This window comes from Erigeron canadensis, chromosome 4, assembly GCF_010389155.1.
Source record: "Erigeron canadensis isolate Cc75 chromosome 4, C_canadensis_v1, whole genome shotgun sequence".
NCBI lineage: Eukaryota > Viridiplantae > Streptophyta > Magnoliopsida > Asterales > Asteraceae > Erigeron > Erigeron canadensis.
In genome coordinates, this window is record NC_057764.1 from 42,662,954 (window position 1) to 42,684,825 (window position 21,872).

At 33.4% G+C, this 21,872-nt stretch overlaps 3 protein-coding genes across 3 annotated transcripts; 2 read left to right on the plus strand and 1 right to left on the minus strand.

The window, feature by feature from the left end:
• Positions 1-310: 310 nt before the first annotated feature.
• LOC122598481 lies at positions 311-1,330 on the plus strand. Its single transcript, XM_043771074.1, has 3 exons — positions 311-571; positions 742-866; positions 953-1,330. The coding sequence occupies exons 1-3, from the start codon at positions 404-406 to the stop codon at positions 1,023-1,025; spliced, it is 366 nt and encodes a 121-aa protein (XP_043627009.1). The 5' UTR covers positions 311-403; the 3' UTR covers positions 1,026-1,330.
• A 262-nt stretch (positions 1,331-1,592) lies between these two features.
• Positions 1,593-8,785, minus strand: LOC122598270 (1-phosphatidylinositol-3-phosphate 5-kinase FAB1B). The gene is made up of 12 exons (XM_043770867.1): positions 8,665-8,785; positions 7,606-8,511; positions 6,786-7,511; positions 6,554-6,707; positions 6,128-6,472; positions 4,994-5,758; positions 4,588-4,919; positions 4,383-4,506; positions 4,142-4,306; positions 2,683-4,068; positions 2,332-2,598; positions 1,593-2,233 (listed from the first exon to the last, which is right to left on the minus strand). Exons 2-12 carry the CDS (start codon positions 8,226-8,228, stop codon positions 1,895-1,897), a joined length of 5,226 nt encoding a protein of 1,741 aa, XP_043626802.1. The 5' UTR covers positions 8,229-8,511; positions 8,665-8,785; the 3' UTR covers positions 1,593-1,894.
• Positions 8,786-15,306: 6,521 nt separating this feature from the next.
• Positions 15,307-17,852, plus strand: LOC122595668 (ethylene-responsive transcription factor RAP2-12-like). The gene is made up of 3 exons (XM_043768086.1): positions 15,307-15,681; positions 16,804-17,543; positions 17,643-17,852. The coding sequence occupies exons 1-2, from the start codon at positions 15,423-15,425 to the stop codon at positions 17,535-17,537; spliced, it is 993 nt and encodes a 330-aa protein (XP_043624021.1). The 5' UTR covers positions 15,307-15,422; the 3' UTR covers positions 17,538-17,543; positions 17,643-17,852.
• The last annotated feature ends 4,020 nt before the right edge of the window (positions 17,853-21,872 follow it).

Consider the following 21,872-nt stretch of genomic DNA (forward strand, 5'->3'; position numbering starts at 1 on the left):
TATTTTGTGTACAAGACTACATATTATGAAATGCTTGATAAACACAAAACATCTAATCAAGAAAAAGTTTTGTCCTTGATAGAGATGCGTATGAATATTGGTTTGTATAAGTAGCAACCATGTGTTTTCAGATTTACCACTCAATTATATAGATGCGTATGAATAATGTTATAAAAATTTATATGTTAACAATAATAATACTATAACCTTGCTACCTAATCATGGCAAAACCACTAGAAGTCAAATTAATTAAACAAAGAAAAGGAAGTTTCCATTTTTTCCCTAATATATAGTAGAAGCCTAGCACATACTCTTTTAGTTTTGTCTTTAACTCCAAATTATATACTCGTATCTATTAATTCTTTCCAAACAACCTTCTTTCTTGAAAACATCATATCATAAAATGGCTACAAGTATCACTACATCACCATTGTTCTTGATCCATCATGCTCCAAGTAGTAATCCCGTCAACAAGAAAACATCAAAAAGGGTATTAATGCTTGCAAAAAGAGACTCCCATAACACATCTTCATCTCTTATTCAAGTTGGATCACCCATCAAGATTCAAAAGGTGTATATATGCTTTTCTTCATTTTTCACTCTTGCAATTCATTTCTTATTCCATACAAAATGGGAGTACTTCGCTGCTTTGATAAAATGACCAATGATTTGTTATATAATAATAACTTTATATATATAATTATAATTTGGGAATATATAAAGACCCTATTTTCTTAATAGGTTTTTGAAGACAATTCCAGAGGAATAGTGTGTTATATGGATGATAAAGGTGAGATAACATGTGAAGGATTTGATGAAGGTCCTCGACTTCATCAAGGTGCTTCAAGATTTTCTTGTCATCAACGGTAAACTTTCTCTTAAAAGTACTTTTTTTTTTTTAATTGCGATGTTTTTATATGATTATTTACACAATTGTTGATATTTTTGACAGAGTTGATCAAGATATCGTAGATCTTCTTAAAAGAAGTCTACTTCAAGTTACAGATGGTGGTAAAGTCAACTAACCATGGTTGTCAAACACAGTTCTAACCCACATATATAGAGAGAGATCAGAGATGGAGGGAGAAACCATCTTGATTAAGCTGTTAAATAATGGATCTGACATGATGAAAAACATCATTGCAAAGTTTTTTATGCACACATGTATTCATGCAACAGAGAAAGGTTGTATGTGACTATATGTAAATATATATATATATGTGTGTGTGTGTGTATGATGTGTATCTAAATATCTGTTTCTCTACAAATGCATATTGTGTATGAATAATTTGATAGTGAAATAAAAGTTCATAGTTTCATCAGACTCTTATTTTCATTATCAGGTTTTTGTTTCGTTTTCCATCCATACCACTATATTGGGTTCATAGAGAACCATAGCAATAACCCCCATTATGTGGGGCTAGGAAAGCATGATAATGACCTTATAATATACAAAAGGAGCAAATAGCAGTAACAACAATTAAAAAAAGATTAAGGTCCCAATAATGAACAAGTAAAAAAACAAAAATATATGTGGATATGCATTGAATCTAGGAAATCGGTAAGATACTGCTAACTACAACAAATGAAGATTGAAAAATGCAGATTGATATACATACAAGGAAATCATAATTTACAAAAATATATTTGCAAGGTTAAATAATGGTAAAACAATATAACAAATCCTGAACCCCCTAAAAAAATACCTCCAGATGAACATCCATGGCTATGAAGCTGTATTTCTTTCTGCCTGTTAGCCGCCGTTAACAACGGAATTCCCCTGCTAAAAGATGAACACTGAATTTTCCAGAACTTGAAGTTTGGAAGGGAGTGAAGCCAGAAATGGAGATAGATTTGAAATATACAATGCAAGCCAATATATTGACATACAACATCAATCAGCAGCAGAGGCAGAAGTCCCATTTTGGCTATTATTATCATCTAATAGATCTGTTTGGGACTGGCTACGAATAAGAGTAGGAGGAGACCATTGATCAGGGACCATCAAAAAATAGGTTGTCATGGCTTTCCTGAATCTTTTCTTGTACTGCTTTGGTGAGATTACTGTTGGAGATGCGTTCTTGGGTCCACCCAAAATACCTGACGCCTTTACCCATGTTTCTAGGTGTTTGTCCCATGTATATTGTCTCATGAAGTCGATAATTCCTAGAACAAGTTCGTGCTTTTCTTCATCTACCCCAACCAGCAAAGAATAGTCCATTACATCAACCGACTGCAATGATAGATTTAGGAACTTCATTATTACAAGAATAATACGGGACATACAAAATCTGATCCACAAGATGAAAAAAAAAAAAAAAAAAAACTTACTGCAAGAAAAGCAGTGTCGTTCCAGACAGCTCGTTCCAACAATCGTTTGGCCTTGTTGCCAACAAAAATAGGAGAAGTTGGCATAGCTTCTATCAAATTCTGATCTAGTAAAACCTTGTTGCTTCCACTAGAATCAGGGTTATAACGTGACCTTGATGATCCTTTAAGGTCATAAAGCCGTGTTAGATTCCTTCCAAACAACAGGTTCTCCATAATCAGCACATCCATTTTCATTTCTTTCCCACCTTTCATGTGCTTAGTGATAACCTACACATAGATACCAACAAATAGAACGTATAAAAACCAAATCAGGTAAGGCATAACAAACTGGAGTATAAATTATAAAAGTACCTGATAAATGCCCAATATCTTTGCCAGGCATGTAGGACTTCCGGTACCAATTGATTCAGACAGATACTTAAAGTAAGCAGGAGCAAATTTGATAAAGGACTCCAGCTCTGTCTTTGTAACCTGTTTAATTATGAACCGGTCATCTAATGTTTTTGCAAAGAACACGTTACTTTTACCACCCTGGGCTCCCCACTTCTTACAACGGCTAAGAGACCTTATATAATCCATTTCAGAAGGGCAAGATATTCTCCGTAATGCTTCAAATTGCTTTGCGTAGTAAGCAGTCACTGTGTATTTTACTTTACCAAGAGGACTATCGTCTGTAAACTCAACTCTGGAATGCAAAGATTTTGTTTGTGACACAGGATCCGACATTAATGAGGCACGTGATCCTGACATCAATAAAATACCATCATCCGCTATACTTTTGAGAGATTCCATTGACATCCCATCAGCATTACTAAATGACCGAAACATTGATGCATCAACAGACTGTGATTCCCCCCCTTCTTTTTGTCTCTCAAACTCACCAGACACTTGGGAAATATAATCAGGTGAAAGCAATGCATAGGATATGATACTTGTGGGCTCATCATCATACACAGGTATAACAGTGTCGTTGATTCCGACAGCTAAAAGCAACCTCGCCCCACCTTGTTGGAGTTCAGATTCCCGAAAGGAGGAGATGTAGACGGGATTATACCCATTGAGTGGGTCGAGTTTCTGAGAAGTTGCTAAGAAGTTCTTGTTTAAAGAACGGTAGAAGTTGAGAAACGGCATACCTAACCAGCTCGATGAATCTTCTATGGCTTCAGACCCTTTGGTGGATAATACGGGGGATAAGAGTGATGATGTCTTAGATTCTTCCATACGATCTCCCTTTTCCAGTTTATCGGAATCATTCACGTCTAAATCAGATAATACAGAAGATTCTGGGTGGTTTCCTGTCCAGGCAGCCTCAAGAGTGTCTGATAAACTTGCCATAACTGGAAACTGCCCTTCAGAGACAGCCCGGCGCACACTTACATTTGACATTAGTGAATCAGAGGGCCCGTTTTCTTCCATTGGACTTGGATTTTCATCCACTCTACTATCTTTACTAATGTCAGCACTTGTTTCGTTTTCACCAACATCTGATATATTACATGAATCAACAGCTGACTTCGAGTCAACAAACGTTTCATTGAGTTTATCATCATACTCTGTTTCCAAATCATTTAAATAGGCTCGTGGGCTATTGCTATCAGCATTAGATGCATATACAAGACGGTGGTCCCACACATAAGATTGAAACAGAAGTTGCCTCCTCAGGCGGTTGATCTCAAGAATATCAATAATAGGCTGCCCACTTTTCACCTCATGGTTCAAAATCTTTTGCAGCGACTCCTGTCATAGTAGCGCAAAGTTAGTAACTTTAAATAACTGATTCCTAATGATAAAGTGTAAGCACAGGAGTCACCTCAAACTCTGACTTTTCTTTTCGCAACATTACATCCAAATCTGCTATTTGCCGTCTAGATTGTGGCATTTTCAGGCTACTAGCTAACCCTGTCGGTCTCTGATCTGCCATATGGCTCAGAGTGTTCAGAATCTCTGAAAATAATAGCTCTGAGCGGCGAATAACCTGTTAAAGCATACATTTAGCATGCCATATTTGACCTAACTTTATTAAAAACTGATGTAACGTAATAGCTTTGAACCTCGTCCACTTCATGTTGAACCCACTCAAGATTCTCATATTTGAATTCAAGTTTATGAGGAGGGAGGTAGACAGAATGGACATCAATAGATGCATAACGAAAGCAAGCAACCATTTTCCCAAACCTGTATATGCAGCCATAAGATTACGATATTGTGTTGTTTAATATACAGAAAAAGAGATCAAGGGTTCTAAAGCAAAAGTACCCATAAAAGCGAAGACAATCTCGATGCAGAGAATGACCACAGCTGGCAACCCTGCTGGCAGCCGCATGGTTTGAAAAACTGAGTTCTAAGAACTTCCCAAAGGACAAACCCCATGCAGCGTCTGACATCACTATTCTACGAGTTGCAGGAGGGAAGCCACTTGTCCGGGGACATCTTAAACACCTGTGCCACATCCAAATCTTACCCTCCTTTTCCCCTGGCAACAGAAATTCAGGCAACTTCTTCACAGATATGGTCAGGGTTCCTTGTCTATGAGTGTAACACTGTACATGTGCTTCTGATGGCATCTCACATGACCGGCATCTATAACCCTGCCCAAAAACCCGCTATAAGCTAACACAGACGAACAAACAAAAACACACACACATATAGAAGGTTGGCTTACTGGATCAAACAAATCATCGCGGAGAAAGCGGCCAAGTGGTTTGTCCGAGGTGCCATAATACTTTATGCGAAAAAGGTGGGACCGCTCACAAACAGTTCCCTTCCACACACAACGAGATGACAAGGAAACCAAAATACTTTGGTGATCTGAAGGCGAAGGAGGAAACTCTTCCTTTGAACTGGAAGCATCCTCCTTCCCATTCTTTCCATCCAATTGCAGAGATAATCCATCTGAAGTGACATGGTCCACACTAGTCGTACACTTACTATCATCTCCTTGAGCCGGAGGAGGCTCAAAACCGTTGGATGCAGAAGTAACCACCTTAGACAAACCACTTGGTGCCCTAATAGGAGTGGGCTCAGCACCGATACCCTCCGGAACTTTTATTTTTGAAGAAGGAACAGAAGTCAAGAATGAGCTGGCTTTTGACACATTTGGGCTGCCTTCCAACTTCTGGTTGATGATAGATGAGAACATTTCTGACATGGAGACATTGTGCGTCTCAGTGTAGGGTTGATGAATCTGAGCTTTATCATTCACAGGGCCTGTAAAACCCGAAATCGTAGAAATTGACCGCTCAATATTTGATGGTTTATCAGGAAGTGCCACAGTTAGTGCAGCATTCAAGGGCAACTCAGGCAATGAAGCTCCCTCGTCAGCAAGAAAAGAAGTCTCCAAAGCCAAATGATAAGCAGCAAAAACTCCATACTGAACAACATGCTTTACTTTCTTCAGTTCGTCACCACTCGCACCTCTTAGTAATATCTGAAAATACCATTACATAGAGTGAAGCGGTATACAACTCAAAGAACCAGTCTTTCCAAAACAACTAGACAGACATACAGAGGAGGATTTTAATGTTTAGGGTACCCGAGTCCCGAGAAGGGTGAGTCTTCGACTCAAATGCATGCGCTACCCGGGAAGGGCAAGTCCTTGACTCAATGTATGCGCCCTAGCCAGGGTATAACCGTGACCATTTCCGGACGGTTTCCCTGGTGATGTTTACCCAGGGAAATATGAACCCAAGACCTCTTGTGAGGACATCAAGATACCTAACCACTAGGCTACCCCGGTGGTCGTTAAAGAATCAGTCTTCTCTACCTTTTTAGGTTTTAATAGATGGGAATCACTTACAGTGCAACCAAATGGCTTCGGGCACCCTTCAAAGTACATCAGTGTCTTCACAAGCTTTTTCCCGCCCTGTCCAGCGGTTCCATGTTCTTCCTGGAACCTTTTAACATGAAACAGGTCTGAATGTCCCAATGTCTGAGACGAGAGATGATCAATTGAAGGAACTATCTGACCCCCGGTGCACCGCGCTATTCTTTCCAGAAGTGGCCTTTTGATATTTAATACAAGAGATATATCCTTCGCAAGAAGATATTCTTGTGCATACCGAGATACTGATTTCTCAACCAAAAGGACATCTGGATGGTGTGCATCTATCTTTGCCACAGCCATCTTTAGATGATCCATTTCCTAGACACAGACTATATACCATAAGTCTAAAGCTATCATTTTCCAAATCATAAAAGTTTTATAATAAAAGAAAATTGAAACCTGCTGCAACAGAGTATCAAAGCTTGACAGATGATTAGAAACACGCTGATACTCAAGAGCCCCACCAAGAATTAAGAAACGAGGCTTTTCTATTCTTGATGTCATCCGTCTATGAGCCACATTTTTCTTACAAACGACTCCTTTCACCACAATACTAAAACAAAGAAAACAGAAAACTTAATATCATAATAACAGGAAACAAGAAAGTATGTTAGACCACTAAAATGCCAACCTGTCAGAACGACGCCCAGAAGCTAAACATTTAATCTTGACATATCCTCCTGGATCCATCCCGCCACCTTTGCTGGTATCTGGTTTTAACAACGACGCAGCTTCCCAAGACAACGATGTAATTATTTCTAACCAGCTATCATTATCATCTTCTTCCTCATCAGTAACAAGGTTCTCAACTTGCAACAACTGCGATACTAATGCCCTAAAATGCCCATCAACTACATTCTTCATCGCTTTCTTGTGCTCTTCATTTGATCTGTCTCTATTGCGGCATTCTCCACTTCCAAGGTTGCTTGAAGAACGTAGATATCCCCATTCACCGGCAGCATCCCCATTGTCATCGTCGTCATCATCATCAAATAAAAGAGCTTCCCTCTCATCTTCTTCATCTTCTGGTTCAGGAGGCAACCATAGAACCCCATTGTTCTCAAAATCCACAGGTTCAGGGACATCTTGAGCAACATACATAGAGGAAGAAGCTTCACATTCATCACTAACATCATTTGCATCTTCTTTTTTCTCAAGCTGTTGAACATCTTGTAAGGAACAGCTACTTTCACTTTTTGCATCAGCAGCTTGTCCATCCAGATGCCCTTTTTGAGAATCATAATCAGTATCCATGTCATCCAACATTGATTCATCATAATAACCATTTTCGATCTGCAAAATTTGTCTTCCACCGGTAGCTAGCTGATAAGCATATTCTTCGTCAAAGTCTTCACCCCTGGCGACAATAAAAGACAAGTGCAATTAACTGACAATAAGATGAAAAACTGATAAAGAATATATCTGCGATCATGTTTTACGAAGAAGGAAACCTGTTAATGTAAACATCAAAATGGACAGGAGACTGAGCAGCCACATCAAGAAGCAATTCATCACTCCTTTTAGCTAATTCATTTTGCTCGTCTAAATTTGACTCCATTACCACAGACTGGTGTGACCCGTATCCAGGAGGGTAATGGGTATGACTATAAGAACAACCTGAGTGCGACACAGAGGCAAAGGTAATGCCACTACTGTCTGCAGTGCCGCTAGATTTAGTACTAATGAGACTAACAGCTGACGGTGAGGTACTAAAATCCAAAGTGGAATCAAGAACCCCATGATCAACAGAGGCAGCTAATCCGCCTTGTTGCCATTGCTTAAAACAATAATTACACGCCCTAATCTTTTCCGTATCCTCCCTAATTATATCTTGATCACTAGATCTAGCCGGAATCCAATTATGAGTACACTTGGCACAAAAAACTCTCCCGCAAAGCCTACAATGATGTCTTCTGTTAAACAACGTAAACTGTAAATCACACTCGTAACATACCCTGCAACTCTGATCGGGCATCCAAAAGTCCCTCGACACATTAGCTGGCTCACTCCGCCGAGGGATCCACGATTTCAAATTACCTATCAGATTACTTAACTGCTTCTCCGGTGAATCCATATATATGACTTAAACAACTTCCTTATCCCACTCATTATGTAATTCTCATTTGTTCGCCAATATAACACAATCTAACTTACCACATGCTCCATTCCACAATCCTAATCCTCCAACTTTCAAAACCCGACACTCTAACTAGTTCTGCTTCATATTCTTTTCATAACATTATTAAATTATTGTTTTCTATATATACGAATAAAAACTTTACTCGTAAACGCCAACCGGCATATGTCTGTCGAATAGATTGAAATTGAACTTACGCAATCTCTGTTTAATCACAGCCCTACAAAACAAGACATATAGATACAGATTACATATATATATACGCACACACATATACATATATAATTAATATATATTGTATATATTAGAAATGAATTTAAAAAAAAAAAACAAACAAATCACATGCAACAAGAGATGGAGAGAGAAAATGGACCTGTGTGGAATCAACAATTAATAATTACAATTATTATACCCTGTAATCTACGGAGTATTAAATAACGAAATGATAAAGAATAAAATTTAGGGAAGATATATTGGTTTATAAAAACATTTTTATTCAAAAAAAATGTAATAATTTAGGGTTTGTGTGTGTCTATGAGGAAGAAGATAATAAATAAAAATTAAAAAAAGAAGATTGAGAATGAATCTTGCACCATAAAATGTGAGATCAGGGGGACAGAGATGGTGACATGTTTACGTGAATTATATATTTGTTGTATAAACATGTATTTACATGCTAATAACATCAATTTCTATTTGGGGTAATAAATGACATGACATTAATATTGATAATGTATGTATACAAGATACGCCTAACATGAAGATAATTACATTTATCAACCTTGCTTCTTTTCTATTAAATGTTACATGTCATGTTTTTCTACTTCTGTTTAAGCTTATTTCCTTTGTTTTGTAAATAAATAAATTGGTTACTTTGTTTTATAGTACATTAGTTACATATCGATATTGATATAGATATGGATGGTTTTTAATGATTGGAATTAACTTAAATAATAATTTATAAGCAGAGACCAAATTTGTAAATCGTAAATTGAAATAACCGACTCGAACTAACACGAATGGTTCGATTCTTAGCCCATATATATATATATATATGTATTCACAACAACCTACCTAGCTTGTTTTACTTTGAAAGTTAGAGTAAAATTTGGATAATTTGTTAAGAGTTCGTTCTTAATTAAATTATTAAGTATGGAAGAGATAGGCACGCAAATAAATAATTGCTAGAACGTGATTTATATGTAACAACCCCAAATCAGACAACTTGCATCGATAAAATATTCTTTTGACCATTATAACTCTATATTTCTAATCAATAAAAGCATACCATATCATATTGTTGAATACATGACTGTTAATGATAACAAACTTACGTAGTCAAGTAATCAAGATGCTTACTTTGTTAATTGATTGGCGTGTGTCACTTTCTATACCAAACAAAAAACAGCTAATTAATCTCTTAATTAAAAAGGGTGATGTGTATTTTCATGACGTTAAACTTACTTATTTTTGGAAGGACTTAATAATTTATAGAATTTCATAAGATTAAGTTTCCATAATTATCGAATTATATTATACTACTCATTAAATTTCAATATCATTAGGTGGCATAAGGCATATATGAAACGTACAAAAGCTCAAAATATTCATCAGTAAGGGAAGGTTATCGTCGTAACTAACAAAAGCTTGTATACAATCCAAAAATAGAGTGGTTTTCGTCTTTATCTCTCCGTTTTTCTTATGACAATTGCAAGTAATTGCAAATTCACCGTATTTGATGACTAGTGATAACGTGTTACGTGTCTTTATCTCATCAATGACTTGATACATTTTCAGTTATGTACAATATCTTATTGGTAGGTTGTGTATATATTAATATATGTATGTGTAGTTGTGGTCCTTGTGGACGTTTATACATATGCTGATATATATGTGTGCGTGTCTATATATAATATGTTTGTGTGTATAAATGACTATCTATCCGAAGAAATGCTCAAAATATTATATTTCATTTGACATTTGGTAGTTAAGAATCTGATGTTAAAAAAATATATATATATATCACTTGACTTTAAATGGTCAAAACATTACAATAGACAACAAAATGAATAAAGCATGCATAAATGGTCTTTTAAGTTCGAGTTTATATATAAAAGTGACTACAAATATTAAATTTCCATCAAAAGTGAATTTGAGTGAATTTTCTTTCTTTTGACTCTGGATCTGTCGACGGTATGAATTTCTCATCGAATGGTTTAAATTAAAGGTTTCTTTTTGTAATGAATCTCTCTAACGCGAACACCGTTAAAATAACATATGTTTGACCGGTCGAAGCGGGTAACTCACGCCATTAAAAAACAACAAAATCAATAAAGCAATCTGAAATTTTTGCATGAACTGCATAGTTATTATAGTTTTATATGAAATATATAGAAAAAATCAGTAAAGGGTTCGAAAAATTTTAAAGAATGAAGCTTGAAAAATCTTTTACGTTAAAAACAAGACTAAAGTTTTCTAACTAAGTTTATTTTTTGTGTGTTTTAGATTTATTGAGAGATTTAGTTCTCGATCTATTGCTTGTTCCGTTCATCATTTGTACGACTCACTCCAATGATTACATATTTACATCCATTCTCCTTATCGTAACAAACAAGAGGCAAATAATAGAAGCCACAAATCTACCAACAAAAAATTAAAGAGGTATGGTAACAAAGTTCCACCGTTATTTACATATTTTGTTTTGAAAATATTTTTGTCAATCGTATATAGCATTTACAAATTAAGTGTTATATTTCTACTTTTTTTTAGGTGAATTTTTATTTGTATATTAATAGTCTACTCAACATTATTTTTGGCCCTTTAAGTATAAAAGTGTACATTCCGTCATTGTATAAAAACATACAATGAATCAAATGCAACACGTTATTTGTGTTAACGTTTTGAAAAGGTCAATATGAGAACATGTGATAAGGATATATGTGGATATTAATGTGACTGAACGGGTTACAGAGTGACATTCATTGTAGTAACAGCGTGATGATCACTTGAAAGGATAATAAGAACAATTACTTGGCAATTGCAGTTTTTCACTTTTTCACCCTTGTGTTTTCCTTTTCCAAATATTTTTTATTTAATTGATTCGGTATAATAAAAGTAAGTTTTTTTTTTTTAAAAAAAAAGGGCAAATTATTAATACTAGAGCTAACTAGTAAGTTTAATGTGATATTATCGCACAAACATAGTAATACTTCAACTATAATGCGTTAAAAGAAAAAAATCAATTATAAGCCTTTATGCCATGTGCTCTAGAAAATTCTATAACTCCGCTTGAAAAGTTATTAGTAAACATGGTCATTATTGTTAAGATAATATATTATATTTTTTAATACAGAATTAAGATAATGTCAGATATTATCTGTGTGATGTTTCAATAGTTAAAGTCTTAAAGATACATATGAAGTTCAGAAGTTGTTGCTTGCCCAACTCAAACGAACAAAGCCTCTAATTTATTTAGCTCCACGATGTAGAAAAAATTTACATGTAAAAAATCAACTAGTGATAAAAATGTAAATGGATCAAATGTGAAAACAACCAAATACAAGATTGTAAATACACATGACAATATATAAATCATAAATTAATTAATATCAACATTTTCGTTAATTCCGCAATATTCATGAAATACACACGTTATAGAATTTCAAATAAATACAAAATCATATAATGGTGAATGGTTGGTGTTTTGGAAAATAACAAAAAAGCCTCACGAAATGATCAAGGCAAGTGGCACTTTTTCTGTTCTACTTTATGATTATATAGGAAATAAATATAAAAAAAAGGGTAGAAAAAGTACGTACACGTTATAAAGAACTAACAAAAAGCGTGTCACAAAATTTCAAAGTACATTTTACAAAATGATAAAGTACGTATTTGTATGTTGTCATTATATAAATTGTGTGATGTTTTCATCGTAATTCAGTTTAATAATTTATTAGTTTTCATTATTTTATAAATTATCTACATACTAAAAACCAATGCGTTATGTACACGTCTTTTAAGCATGAAAGATACAAGCTATTAAAGCACATACTAATTTTAACTAAATTTCATTTTAACCCTTTTAATTTTAACCAATATTCGTTTTAACCCTTTAAAATTTCTATTTTTTTAACTTTTATCCCATTTATAATATACTAAAAACATATATGAATGTATAAGTGTTTTATGCGTACAATGTACAAGTTCTTATAACTCGTAATAATTTTTACTATTTTTCAGTTTAACCCCCTGAACTTTATATTCTTTTAACTTTTGTTCTACATCAAATTTTTCTTTCTAATTTTCTTGACACTAAGTTTTTGGGTTCTCAATTTTTCATCAAATAACTTTCACGTGGTTACGATTTTACTTTTAAACATTTGGTTTTACTATTTTTATCTGTCTTTATATATATAATACTAGCGTTGTACCCGCGCGATGCAGCGGGAAATAAGAAAAAAAACGCCTGTGGTTTTATGGTGGTCTGTGGGGCGGCAACGATGAAAAAGAAAAAAAAATAAGCCGGTGGTTTGATGGTGGTTTTTGGGGCGGTGGTGGATGGTGTTTATGGAGGATAGTGTACATAGAAGGTGGATTGCGGCGGTGGATGGTGGTATTTGGGGCGGTGGTGGATGGTGTTTATGGGGGGAGAAAATCAGAGAAGGGGGGAGGGAGAGAAAATCGGATGAACGTATGTGTGTGTAATGAGCGTGATGAAGAAAAAATAGGGTAGTGTAAATTAGGAGGGCATAAAAGACATTTTAAAGGTAAAGGTGTTAAAAGGGGGTGGGGTAGTTTGCTTATTAATGGACTATAGATATATATAATAACATTAATATATAATAACTTTCATTATCGTTACGTTTTATGTTCATGTAACATTTAAATCATTAACATAGTTATTGTTTATGTTTTTATACAAAAGGTCTATACAATTTTACAAATCCTTTGTGCTTTACAAGTTCTTATAACATATAATAAGTTTTACCAATTTTTTTGATCTTTTAACTTTTGTCTTACATCAAAGTTTTCATTTTCGTTACACTAAACTTTTGGATTTTTATCAGACAACTTTCACACAGTTACAGATTTACTTTTAAACATTTGTTTTGATTATTTTCATCTGTATTTTTATATAAAAAATGTTTTTTATGTAATAACGTTTGTCATCATTACGTCTTACGTTCTTATAACATTTAAAGCATTAATATAGTTACTGCATATGTTTTTATACATCTTTTTTACTCTTTTGCATTTTTTTTATTATTATTGCTACATGTTCAATTATATTTTTTAAATTTTGAGTTCGAGACATAAAATTGGGAACAAAACTTTGTCGTGTAGAAAGCGCGCGGGGTACAAAAACTAGTTAAAACCACAATTTGATAAGGCATAGTTATTTTTCAACTTAATAGAAACATGTTTTTTTTAACCGTCTTAGATTTAACAAATTTAATTAAAAAATGGGTGCAAAGAGGATAATAACTGGTGTTTGATTGACTTATAGACCGGTTAAACAACTAAGTTATGATAATTTTATATTTTAATCATTTTTTAAAACAAGGAGTGTTTGGAAATTGAAAAGAGAAAAAAAAAAAGACAAACATTTTTCTTTTTTAGTTACATTGGAGAATGAAATGTCTAATTGATAAGTGAAAATGATTTCCATTCTTTACAAATTGTAGAAAATGAATAGGAATGAATTTCTTCTTTTTATAACATTATATTTGTTAATATTGATAGTTAATTAAAATGTTTTATTTCTCTTATATCCATTATTTATTTGTATCAAACGACATAATTCATTATCTTTTCAAATTCTCATTCTTTTTCTCACTATTTCAATTTTGTATTATATTCTCCATTTTCTCTTACCAAAAACACTCATTTTAATTTTAATCATCAAACACTTGCATCCAATATGGAACATAGCTCCAAATATTATATAAGAGTATAGTAAACACTTGCATCCAATATGGAACATAGCTCCAAATATTATATAAGAGTATAGTAATTAACATTGGCGTATCAAGATTAAATGTGACTCGTAGCACAATTTTTTTATATCCCTATCCTAGTACTGGCACAAAATAATGATTAGTTTGTTACAATTAATAGTGATTTTTAAGGATTTGGGGTTATTTTTAACGATTTTTATGAGTTTTTGACACTTTAGTAGTTTTACTTCTCATTTAATTGCACAAATACGTCTTTATGAGTTGTATTGTCAGTATAATCTTTTAAAAGTTTAAAATTAGTTATATTGACTGGTATAATATATTTGTTTGACCTGTACCAACAAATACATCTTTTTTCAAAAAAATGAAGCTACATGTATCCGCTGGATCCATAACCTGGACTACCCCTATATTACATGTAGTTTCGCCTATGGTAATCTATATTCCGTATTAAAGCAAACTGCATGTTTTTTTCAACTAATCTACCTTCGAAATACCTATTATACCCTCCTACAAACAACTAACTCTTCCACACTTTTAAGTGATTTTCCTGTACTACCATTCCATCTATTTTCCAATGCCTATCCCTAATCTCCTCCTTTCTTGCTCTCACCGGAAGCCTAATATAAAAATTAGTTTCATCTGGACGGCAACCACCATCAACCTACAAAAAAATTGGTTTCATATCTCTCTGGCTCTGTCTGTTTAACTAAACCACCACCACAACCACAAATCACCATTCCTTACGAGCTCTCCAAGATACATTTAACTATCACCTTTTCAAAGTTATCGGCGCATTGCATGGGTACCCGTAAAGTTAAATAAAAAAGGAAACCAGCTTAAAATTGTAAAGTCATCTTAAGCTTTTTTTTCTTTTGTTTTTTTTAGAAAAAGTTAGTTCAATGTATTTTTACGGTGGCGGGTGATGTACCGACAAGTGACACCAACAACCGACTCATTTTTCGTGACTACACAAACCTTCAAGGGTAACATCGTAAATTCATGATGGCTATTTCAAGGGTATATAAAAGCACACACTTCAATACCCAATCTATATTTTCATTTCATATCTCTCAAAAATCAATCATTATAATTATTTTCCCCCAAATTTTTATTCACCAAAAAAACAAACCCTAATTTCTGTGATAATCAATTGAATTGAATTGAAGTAAGTATGTGTGGTGGTGCGATCATTTCCGATTTCATTGCGCCGACGGCGGCGAACAGGTCTCGCCGGTTAACTGCCGATTTGCTCCGTCAAACTCTATTTGTTAATAACAAAAAATGTTACTCGAAACCGATGAGATCCGCTGTATTTGAAAATATTGAAGATGAATTTGAAGCTGATTTTCAAGGATTTAAAGATGATATTGATGATTTTGCTGCTGTGGATGTTCATTCTAAACTGTCTGCTCCTCCTCCTCCTATTACTGGTTAGGTCCTTTATATAATAATCATAATCATATTTGTGTGTAAGTATATTTTGAGTTTTACTGATTTTATATCTATATCTATATCTATACATATAAATAAATATATTGCATAAACTATTATTTATGGTTGTTTGGTAAGAAATTATCGATACTGTTGCTTGTAATTTGGCTAATAATGTATAAATTTTTTACCTTTTTTTTTTAAAGTTTAATTGTCAGTTTTATTTACATATAACTGATTATATATTTTTCGTTACTTTTATTATTTCTTGTTAATTTTATATTTTAGATGATTTTGATATACTTGGTAAGTTATACGACTAATTGACAATAGGATTGATTAGATTATTGACATTTTTTCCATGATAAGGGGGGTTTTTATTTAAAAATGTAATTAAAAGTTACTTTTATTTTTTAACCTTTCTTTGGGCTCAAAATCTCAGAAGTCTGATCATAAATATGAGATAATCAAGATATTTGATTTTATTATTGTTTGATGCTCTGATTCTGATAAGGTAAAGGTGATAACTTTTTTCCTTTTAATATTGTTTGATGATGATTATGATCAGGTTACATCTATAAGCATGGAAAAAAGTTGGGTTCTCTTTTTCTTTCTGATTTTATTTCTTTTTGTTTTGTAGAAATGTTATGATTTCTATTCATTCATAAATGGTTTTTGATAATAAAGATTTTAAATCTATCAAAACTACTTGTGTTTTAGATATATTTTTTAATGATCTCGATAAAGGTTCTGCTGGTATTTCTAAAGATAAACAAAGATGGATTTACTTTCTTCCTTTTAACTGTTAAAAGTCAATTCTATGTCCAAAGGTTTTTCTTTTTTCAGGAATACTTGAGTTGAACATCTACTTTCGCTCTATCATTTACTGGGAATTGTTTGATTAGATAAGAAACCTCTTATGTTGTTAGATGCCTCTCAGAAAGAAAAGTTAAGTGATTTAATCGCGACATGTTGCAAATTGTATGAACCTTAGGATCGATGATAATTGTAAAATTGTTTGCATGTTTGTATTTTATATGGGAAGAGAAGATCAAGTATGTATATCCTTCCAGTTGTTACAAAAAGCATGAAGTTAACACTCTTTTTTCACACTGATTCAGGCTCAAAATCTGCGAAGTCTGATAATAAAGTTGATAATACTAATACAAGGAAGAGGAAAAATCAATACAGAGGGATCCGCCAGCGCCCATGGGGCAAATGGGCTGCTGAGATTCGTGACCCGCGAAAAGGTGTGCGTGTGTGGCTGGGTACTTTCAATACTGCTGAAGAAGCTGCTAGGGCTTATGATGATGAAGCCAGGAGGATCAGAGGGAGTAAGGCAAAGGTCAACTTCCCTGAAGGAGTTGAGTCAAACCCTGAGAAAGAACTTCCTAAAGTTAACCCGATCGTGAACCAGAGCTTAAATGGTTCACTTGGGACTTTTGAACAGAAACCTCAGATCAACCATGTTGCTGCTGATATGGGGATCAAACAAGTGTCTCCATTAGACGGTCCTGCTGTGTTTCACTTCAACTCCGATCAGGGTAGCAACTCCTTTGGTTGTTCAGACTTTGGCTGGGGTGATCACGCAACAACTCCAGAGATCACATCTGTTTTCTCTGAGGTTGATGATGTTAGCTTCATGGATAATGGCAATCCTGCAAAGAAACTGAAACCTGACTCTGCAGACACAGTTTCTGGAGATGGACTTTTTCAGATGCCATACTTTGAGGGGAGCTGGGATACTTCTTCAGTAGACGCCTTCTTAAATGGCGATGCCACTCAAGATGATGGAAATGCAGTTGATCTTTGGAGCCTTAACGACCTTACTGCCATCATGGATGGATCTTTCTAATAAATTGTAAACAATTCCAGATTGTTGCATGTAATCGGAATTAGATAGTTGATCTTGTTTCATCTATTAATCTTTTTTCTTTTTTTTTTTTTTTTTTTGTTCCAGGTGCATTTGTTGGTGATGATGGGCAAACGGATAAGCATGGGTGACTCAAGTTGCTTCGGTTGTATGCAGAGTATATAAGCTTAACAATGAGGTGTATTGAGATCATAAGACCTAAAACTTATATTTTGTACTAGTTATATTTTGTCTGTATGGAGGATAAATGTTCTTAAACTAATGGTTGTGAGTTGTGACTTAATTTTGTACTGGAAATTAGGCGCCCCATCCACCTATATTAATCCTGTTCTGGGTTAAAAGTTATGATCCACCTCGGTCTTTCTAATTTTCAAATTTTGGTTTATTTTTGTTTTCTTCCCCGATAGTACTCTTATTTTGGTCTCTATAGATATTTAGTATTAGTGATGGTTTAAAGATTAGGTTGCCAACTATGCCAAACCCCAACCTTAGCACTAGTCTTGTATATACTTGTGGTTGGTATTAGGGGTAGGTGGAAAAGTCCAATGGTTGATTATAATTCTTTGATCGAGGAAAGATGAACTATTTATTATTATGTCTTTAATAATGTAGAAGCCATGTAAAATAGGGGGGTGTTAGGACTTAGGATGTGTGTTTTGGTAGTAATTAGTGATGGATGGGTGTATGGAGTGGATGTGTGTTTCAAAAAAGACGTCGTAAGTAGAAATGTAGAATCACAAAGTGATTTGTCATTTGTCAATGGTTATAGAGTTGGTTGTCAAGAATGGGATTTATCAGGAAGTTAAGTTCCAACGTTGGCTAGTTAGGAAGTATATATTAAAAATGGCCGCCTTGTGGGAGGAATTTACCCGGTTTCAGATAGTGGTGGGATAAAGTTTTTAAAAAATCAAGACATGCTTTTGTTATTAAGATTTGTGAAAAGCTGAATTCATAGATACTGAGTACTTAAGTTCTACTGAATGCTCAAAGATGGAAGTATCAATTTCTGAAGATGAGAAAGATGTTCTGAAATGGGAACGATAAGCATCAGTTCAAAAGAAATAAAATAAAAGTAGGAATGTTATAACTTATAACTATAACTAATTTAGGATAAAAAAAACAATTAAAACCCTCCTTTGGTAGCTAAGGCACAGCTTAATTAACACCAAACCAGGATGCCCATCCCCAAAAATCGACTGGCAATAAAGTAGCATGAGGCATCGACACCACTAACATCAAATCCTGTCTAAACACAGCTGTTGATGAATCAAACTTCGTTAAATCGACTGGCGAAACAATTATTATAACGGTCCGAGTGTTTTGAGAGATTATGAATAAGTAAAAGCTTATGACATACAAAACCATATTCTTCGTTAAATATAAGTTTCAAAGCTGTGTAATATATGTAAATTTATTTTGTTTTGGATAATCATTAAAACAACTAACAAAATGCTAGATTATTACAACCCAAATGTCTTACATATATAGTTACATAGTCTCTTAAGCTACAAACCTTGAAGATGTCAAAACGCAAACTGTACGTTTATCTAATAAGAACAGGTTTTGATGTCACTTCATCAATAAGTGTTTTTCAATAGGTACGTCCCAAGATGACACAGATGACATTCGAGATCACAAGCATGAGCATGATTCCATAGTGCTTCTTACCAGGCGTGTCCCATTATGACACGAGAATGAGGTTCATAAAGGAGAAACGTTAGGCAATCAAAAGTGCAAACCCAAAGTGATACTTCTCACATGGTACGTACGTTTCAAGGTGATACCCACGAACTACGCCAAAATCACCCCAACATATAAAACCCCATTACTAGACAACCACAACGGTTTATTAACACCATGCATCAAAACTAATTGTACATTAATATAATGAGGTTAGTTATTGTAAAATAACTATTAACCTAAAACAAAAAGATAACATGTTAACCTTTAGATCCTCCATCATGATCAGATCAAAAAAATATATCTAATGATGGCATTTTTGTAAATTTTTGGATGTTCAATGGCATGTAACATTCATAAAAACATGCATTCCATGTTTGTAGCTTTATTAATTTATTAATTTAAAATTTAGTTACCGATGAACAAGATTGTTCAAAATGTACGGTATATTAGATTTAAATTTATAAATCACATAAAACATAATTTGCTGATTTCTTTTTATTTTAATTTGCTATAATGTAATATTGATGCACAAACAATCTTGTACAATTTAACAAATATTTTTGATGCACAAACAATCTTTTACAATTTAACAAATATTAGATACAACAATTTTTGTGTGTTTATATTGATGCACAATTGTTATTTGAGTTTGTATTGATGCACACTGTTATTTGTGTTTATATTTCAAATAATGCATGATGATAAACTTTGATGCACGTTGGTACATTTTAGTGCATTTTTGAAAAATTTTCCAATAAGAAAAGATACATGAATTACAAAAAGCTGGACAGATTAGTTTACAAATAATTGTAAAATTATTTAGAACATGGAAATATAAAAAATAAAAAAAACCTTTTAAACTGAATGACAGTTTTCACGACATGTCGACATTAATCAATATTAATGTTCTTACATTTACAAAACTATGTTCATCAATGATGTAATACATGCAATAGGTCTTAATTTATATTTTTAAAAAAGTAATTAATAAGAAAGTTATCACATAATTATAGCAAATGCTAAAAAGAAAATGACGAAGAAGAAAATATGGCGATGAAATAACAGCGAATTCCTTTTGAAAAGATAACAATTAATTAAGCATCTATTAATTTTTAATGTTAATGTTAATCTGCTTAAAAGATGGAAACCGTTTTTTAGGTGTTAAAATCTCAAAAATACCCTTATTTATTAAAATTATTATTAATAATACATGGGACACTTGTCATCACTATATTATGTCTTTTTTGTTTTATATTAATAGTTGTTTTATTTTACCTTTAACCTTAATATAATACTCGTAATATATAACCATTTAGTATAGAGTGTTGATCCGTACGTACATCATCGATTTTTAGCCGCTACACCAATATGCTTTAAGTTATTTTATAATACAATAATATGAAACATGTTTGATAATTAATGTATATCTAAATAATCAAGTGATGTATGAATTTGTGAATTACCACCCTTTAGCGTAAGTAAAATCTGTTCGCTAGCTTGGCTTTATATCGTATACAAGAAAAGTTCAGGGCCAAACGTTAAGAATGACTAAATACTAGATCATAACCGTTAAAACACGTTTTATGCTTCAATACTAAGTTTTGTGTATATCTTTGATTAATCAGTTAACCTTAATGGAAGCAATAATCTGTCTTATTCAGTCATTAATATTAATATATTACTCACAATGAAATCTACTTCAAGACGTATATTGAGATGACCAATCCATTTTGTTAGAAGGTGCCACGTTTAAGCAAATATCAAATATCAAATTATTAATTGTCAGGACCAGGTCCCTTTCAACCTACATTTTTCTATTTCCACATGATGCTCATTATTATTTGCTTAATAATAACAACAATAATGGACTTTTCAGTATTCGATTCCTGTCATTAAAATATATATACTAGCTAGTATATATGTATGTATATATATCTTTGATTTATTGGAAGCAAGCTAGCTAGGAAAAAAGTTATTTAATTAAAAGAGGCTTACAAGTCACATATATTGAAGATGGAAATTTTGGTTTTTTCACCTAGCTCAAAGACACTTTTTACAGGTGGCCGGCTTATTTGAAAAGTTGTTTACCAACTTAAACAAATACTGTTAGATAGGGTCTTTATTAGTTAATTTGTGTTTTTTATATTGTCCCACATTGATAGAAGATAAAAGTCTAAGTGGGTTTATAAGTTTTGGTTTGATTGTGATATTCAAATAGCTTGAAAGATTATTTGGAAGGAAACTTTAGCATCCTTTGCCTTTAATTGTCAAGACCCGTAAAAACATGTTTTCAAAAACTGAATTTGGGTTTGGTTTTTGACAGTTTAAAAACTGTAAAAACTCTTATATATAGAGGCAATAGGGGACGTATTTTGTATCATCTTTTCTTCTTCTATTTTCTCTGATACAAACACATACTCATAATGTTCATAGAAAAAGATTAAAAACGCTGTTTAATCTTTTGTATTTGGGGTGAATCCTGGGAGGAAACTAGTCTAAATCCACCAGCGTTTATAGTGGGGGCTAATATTCCTTAAGGATAGCGATAATCACGTCCTCAATTTCGTTCATATATTTTCTATATCTTTAATTTTTTGTATTCATAAAACTACTTTTCTAACAAATACGAGTACA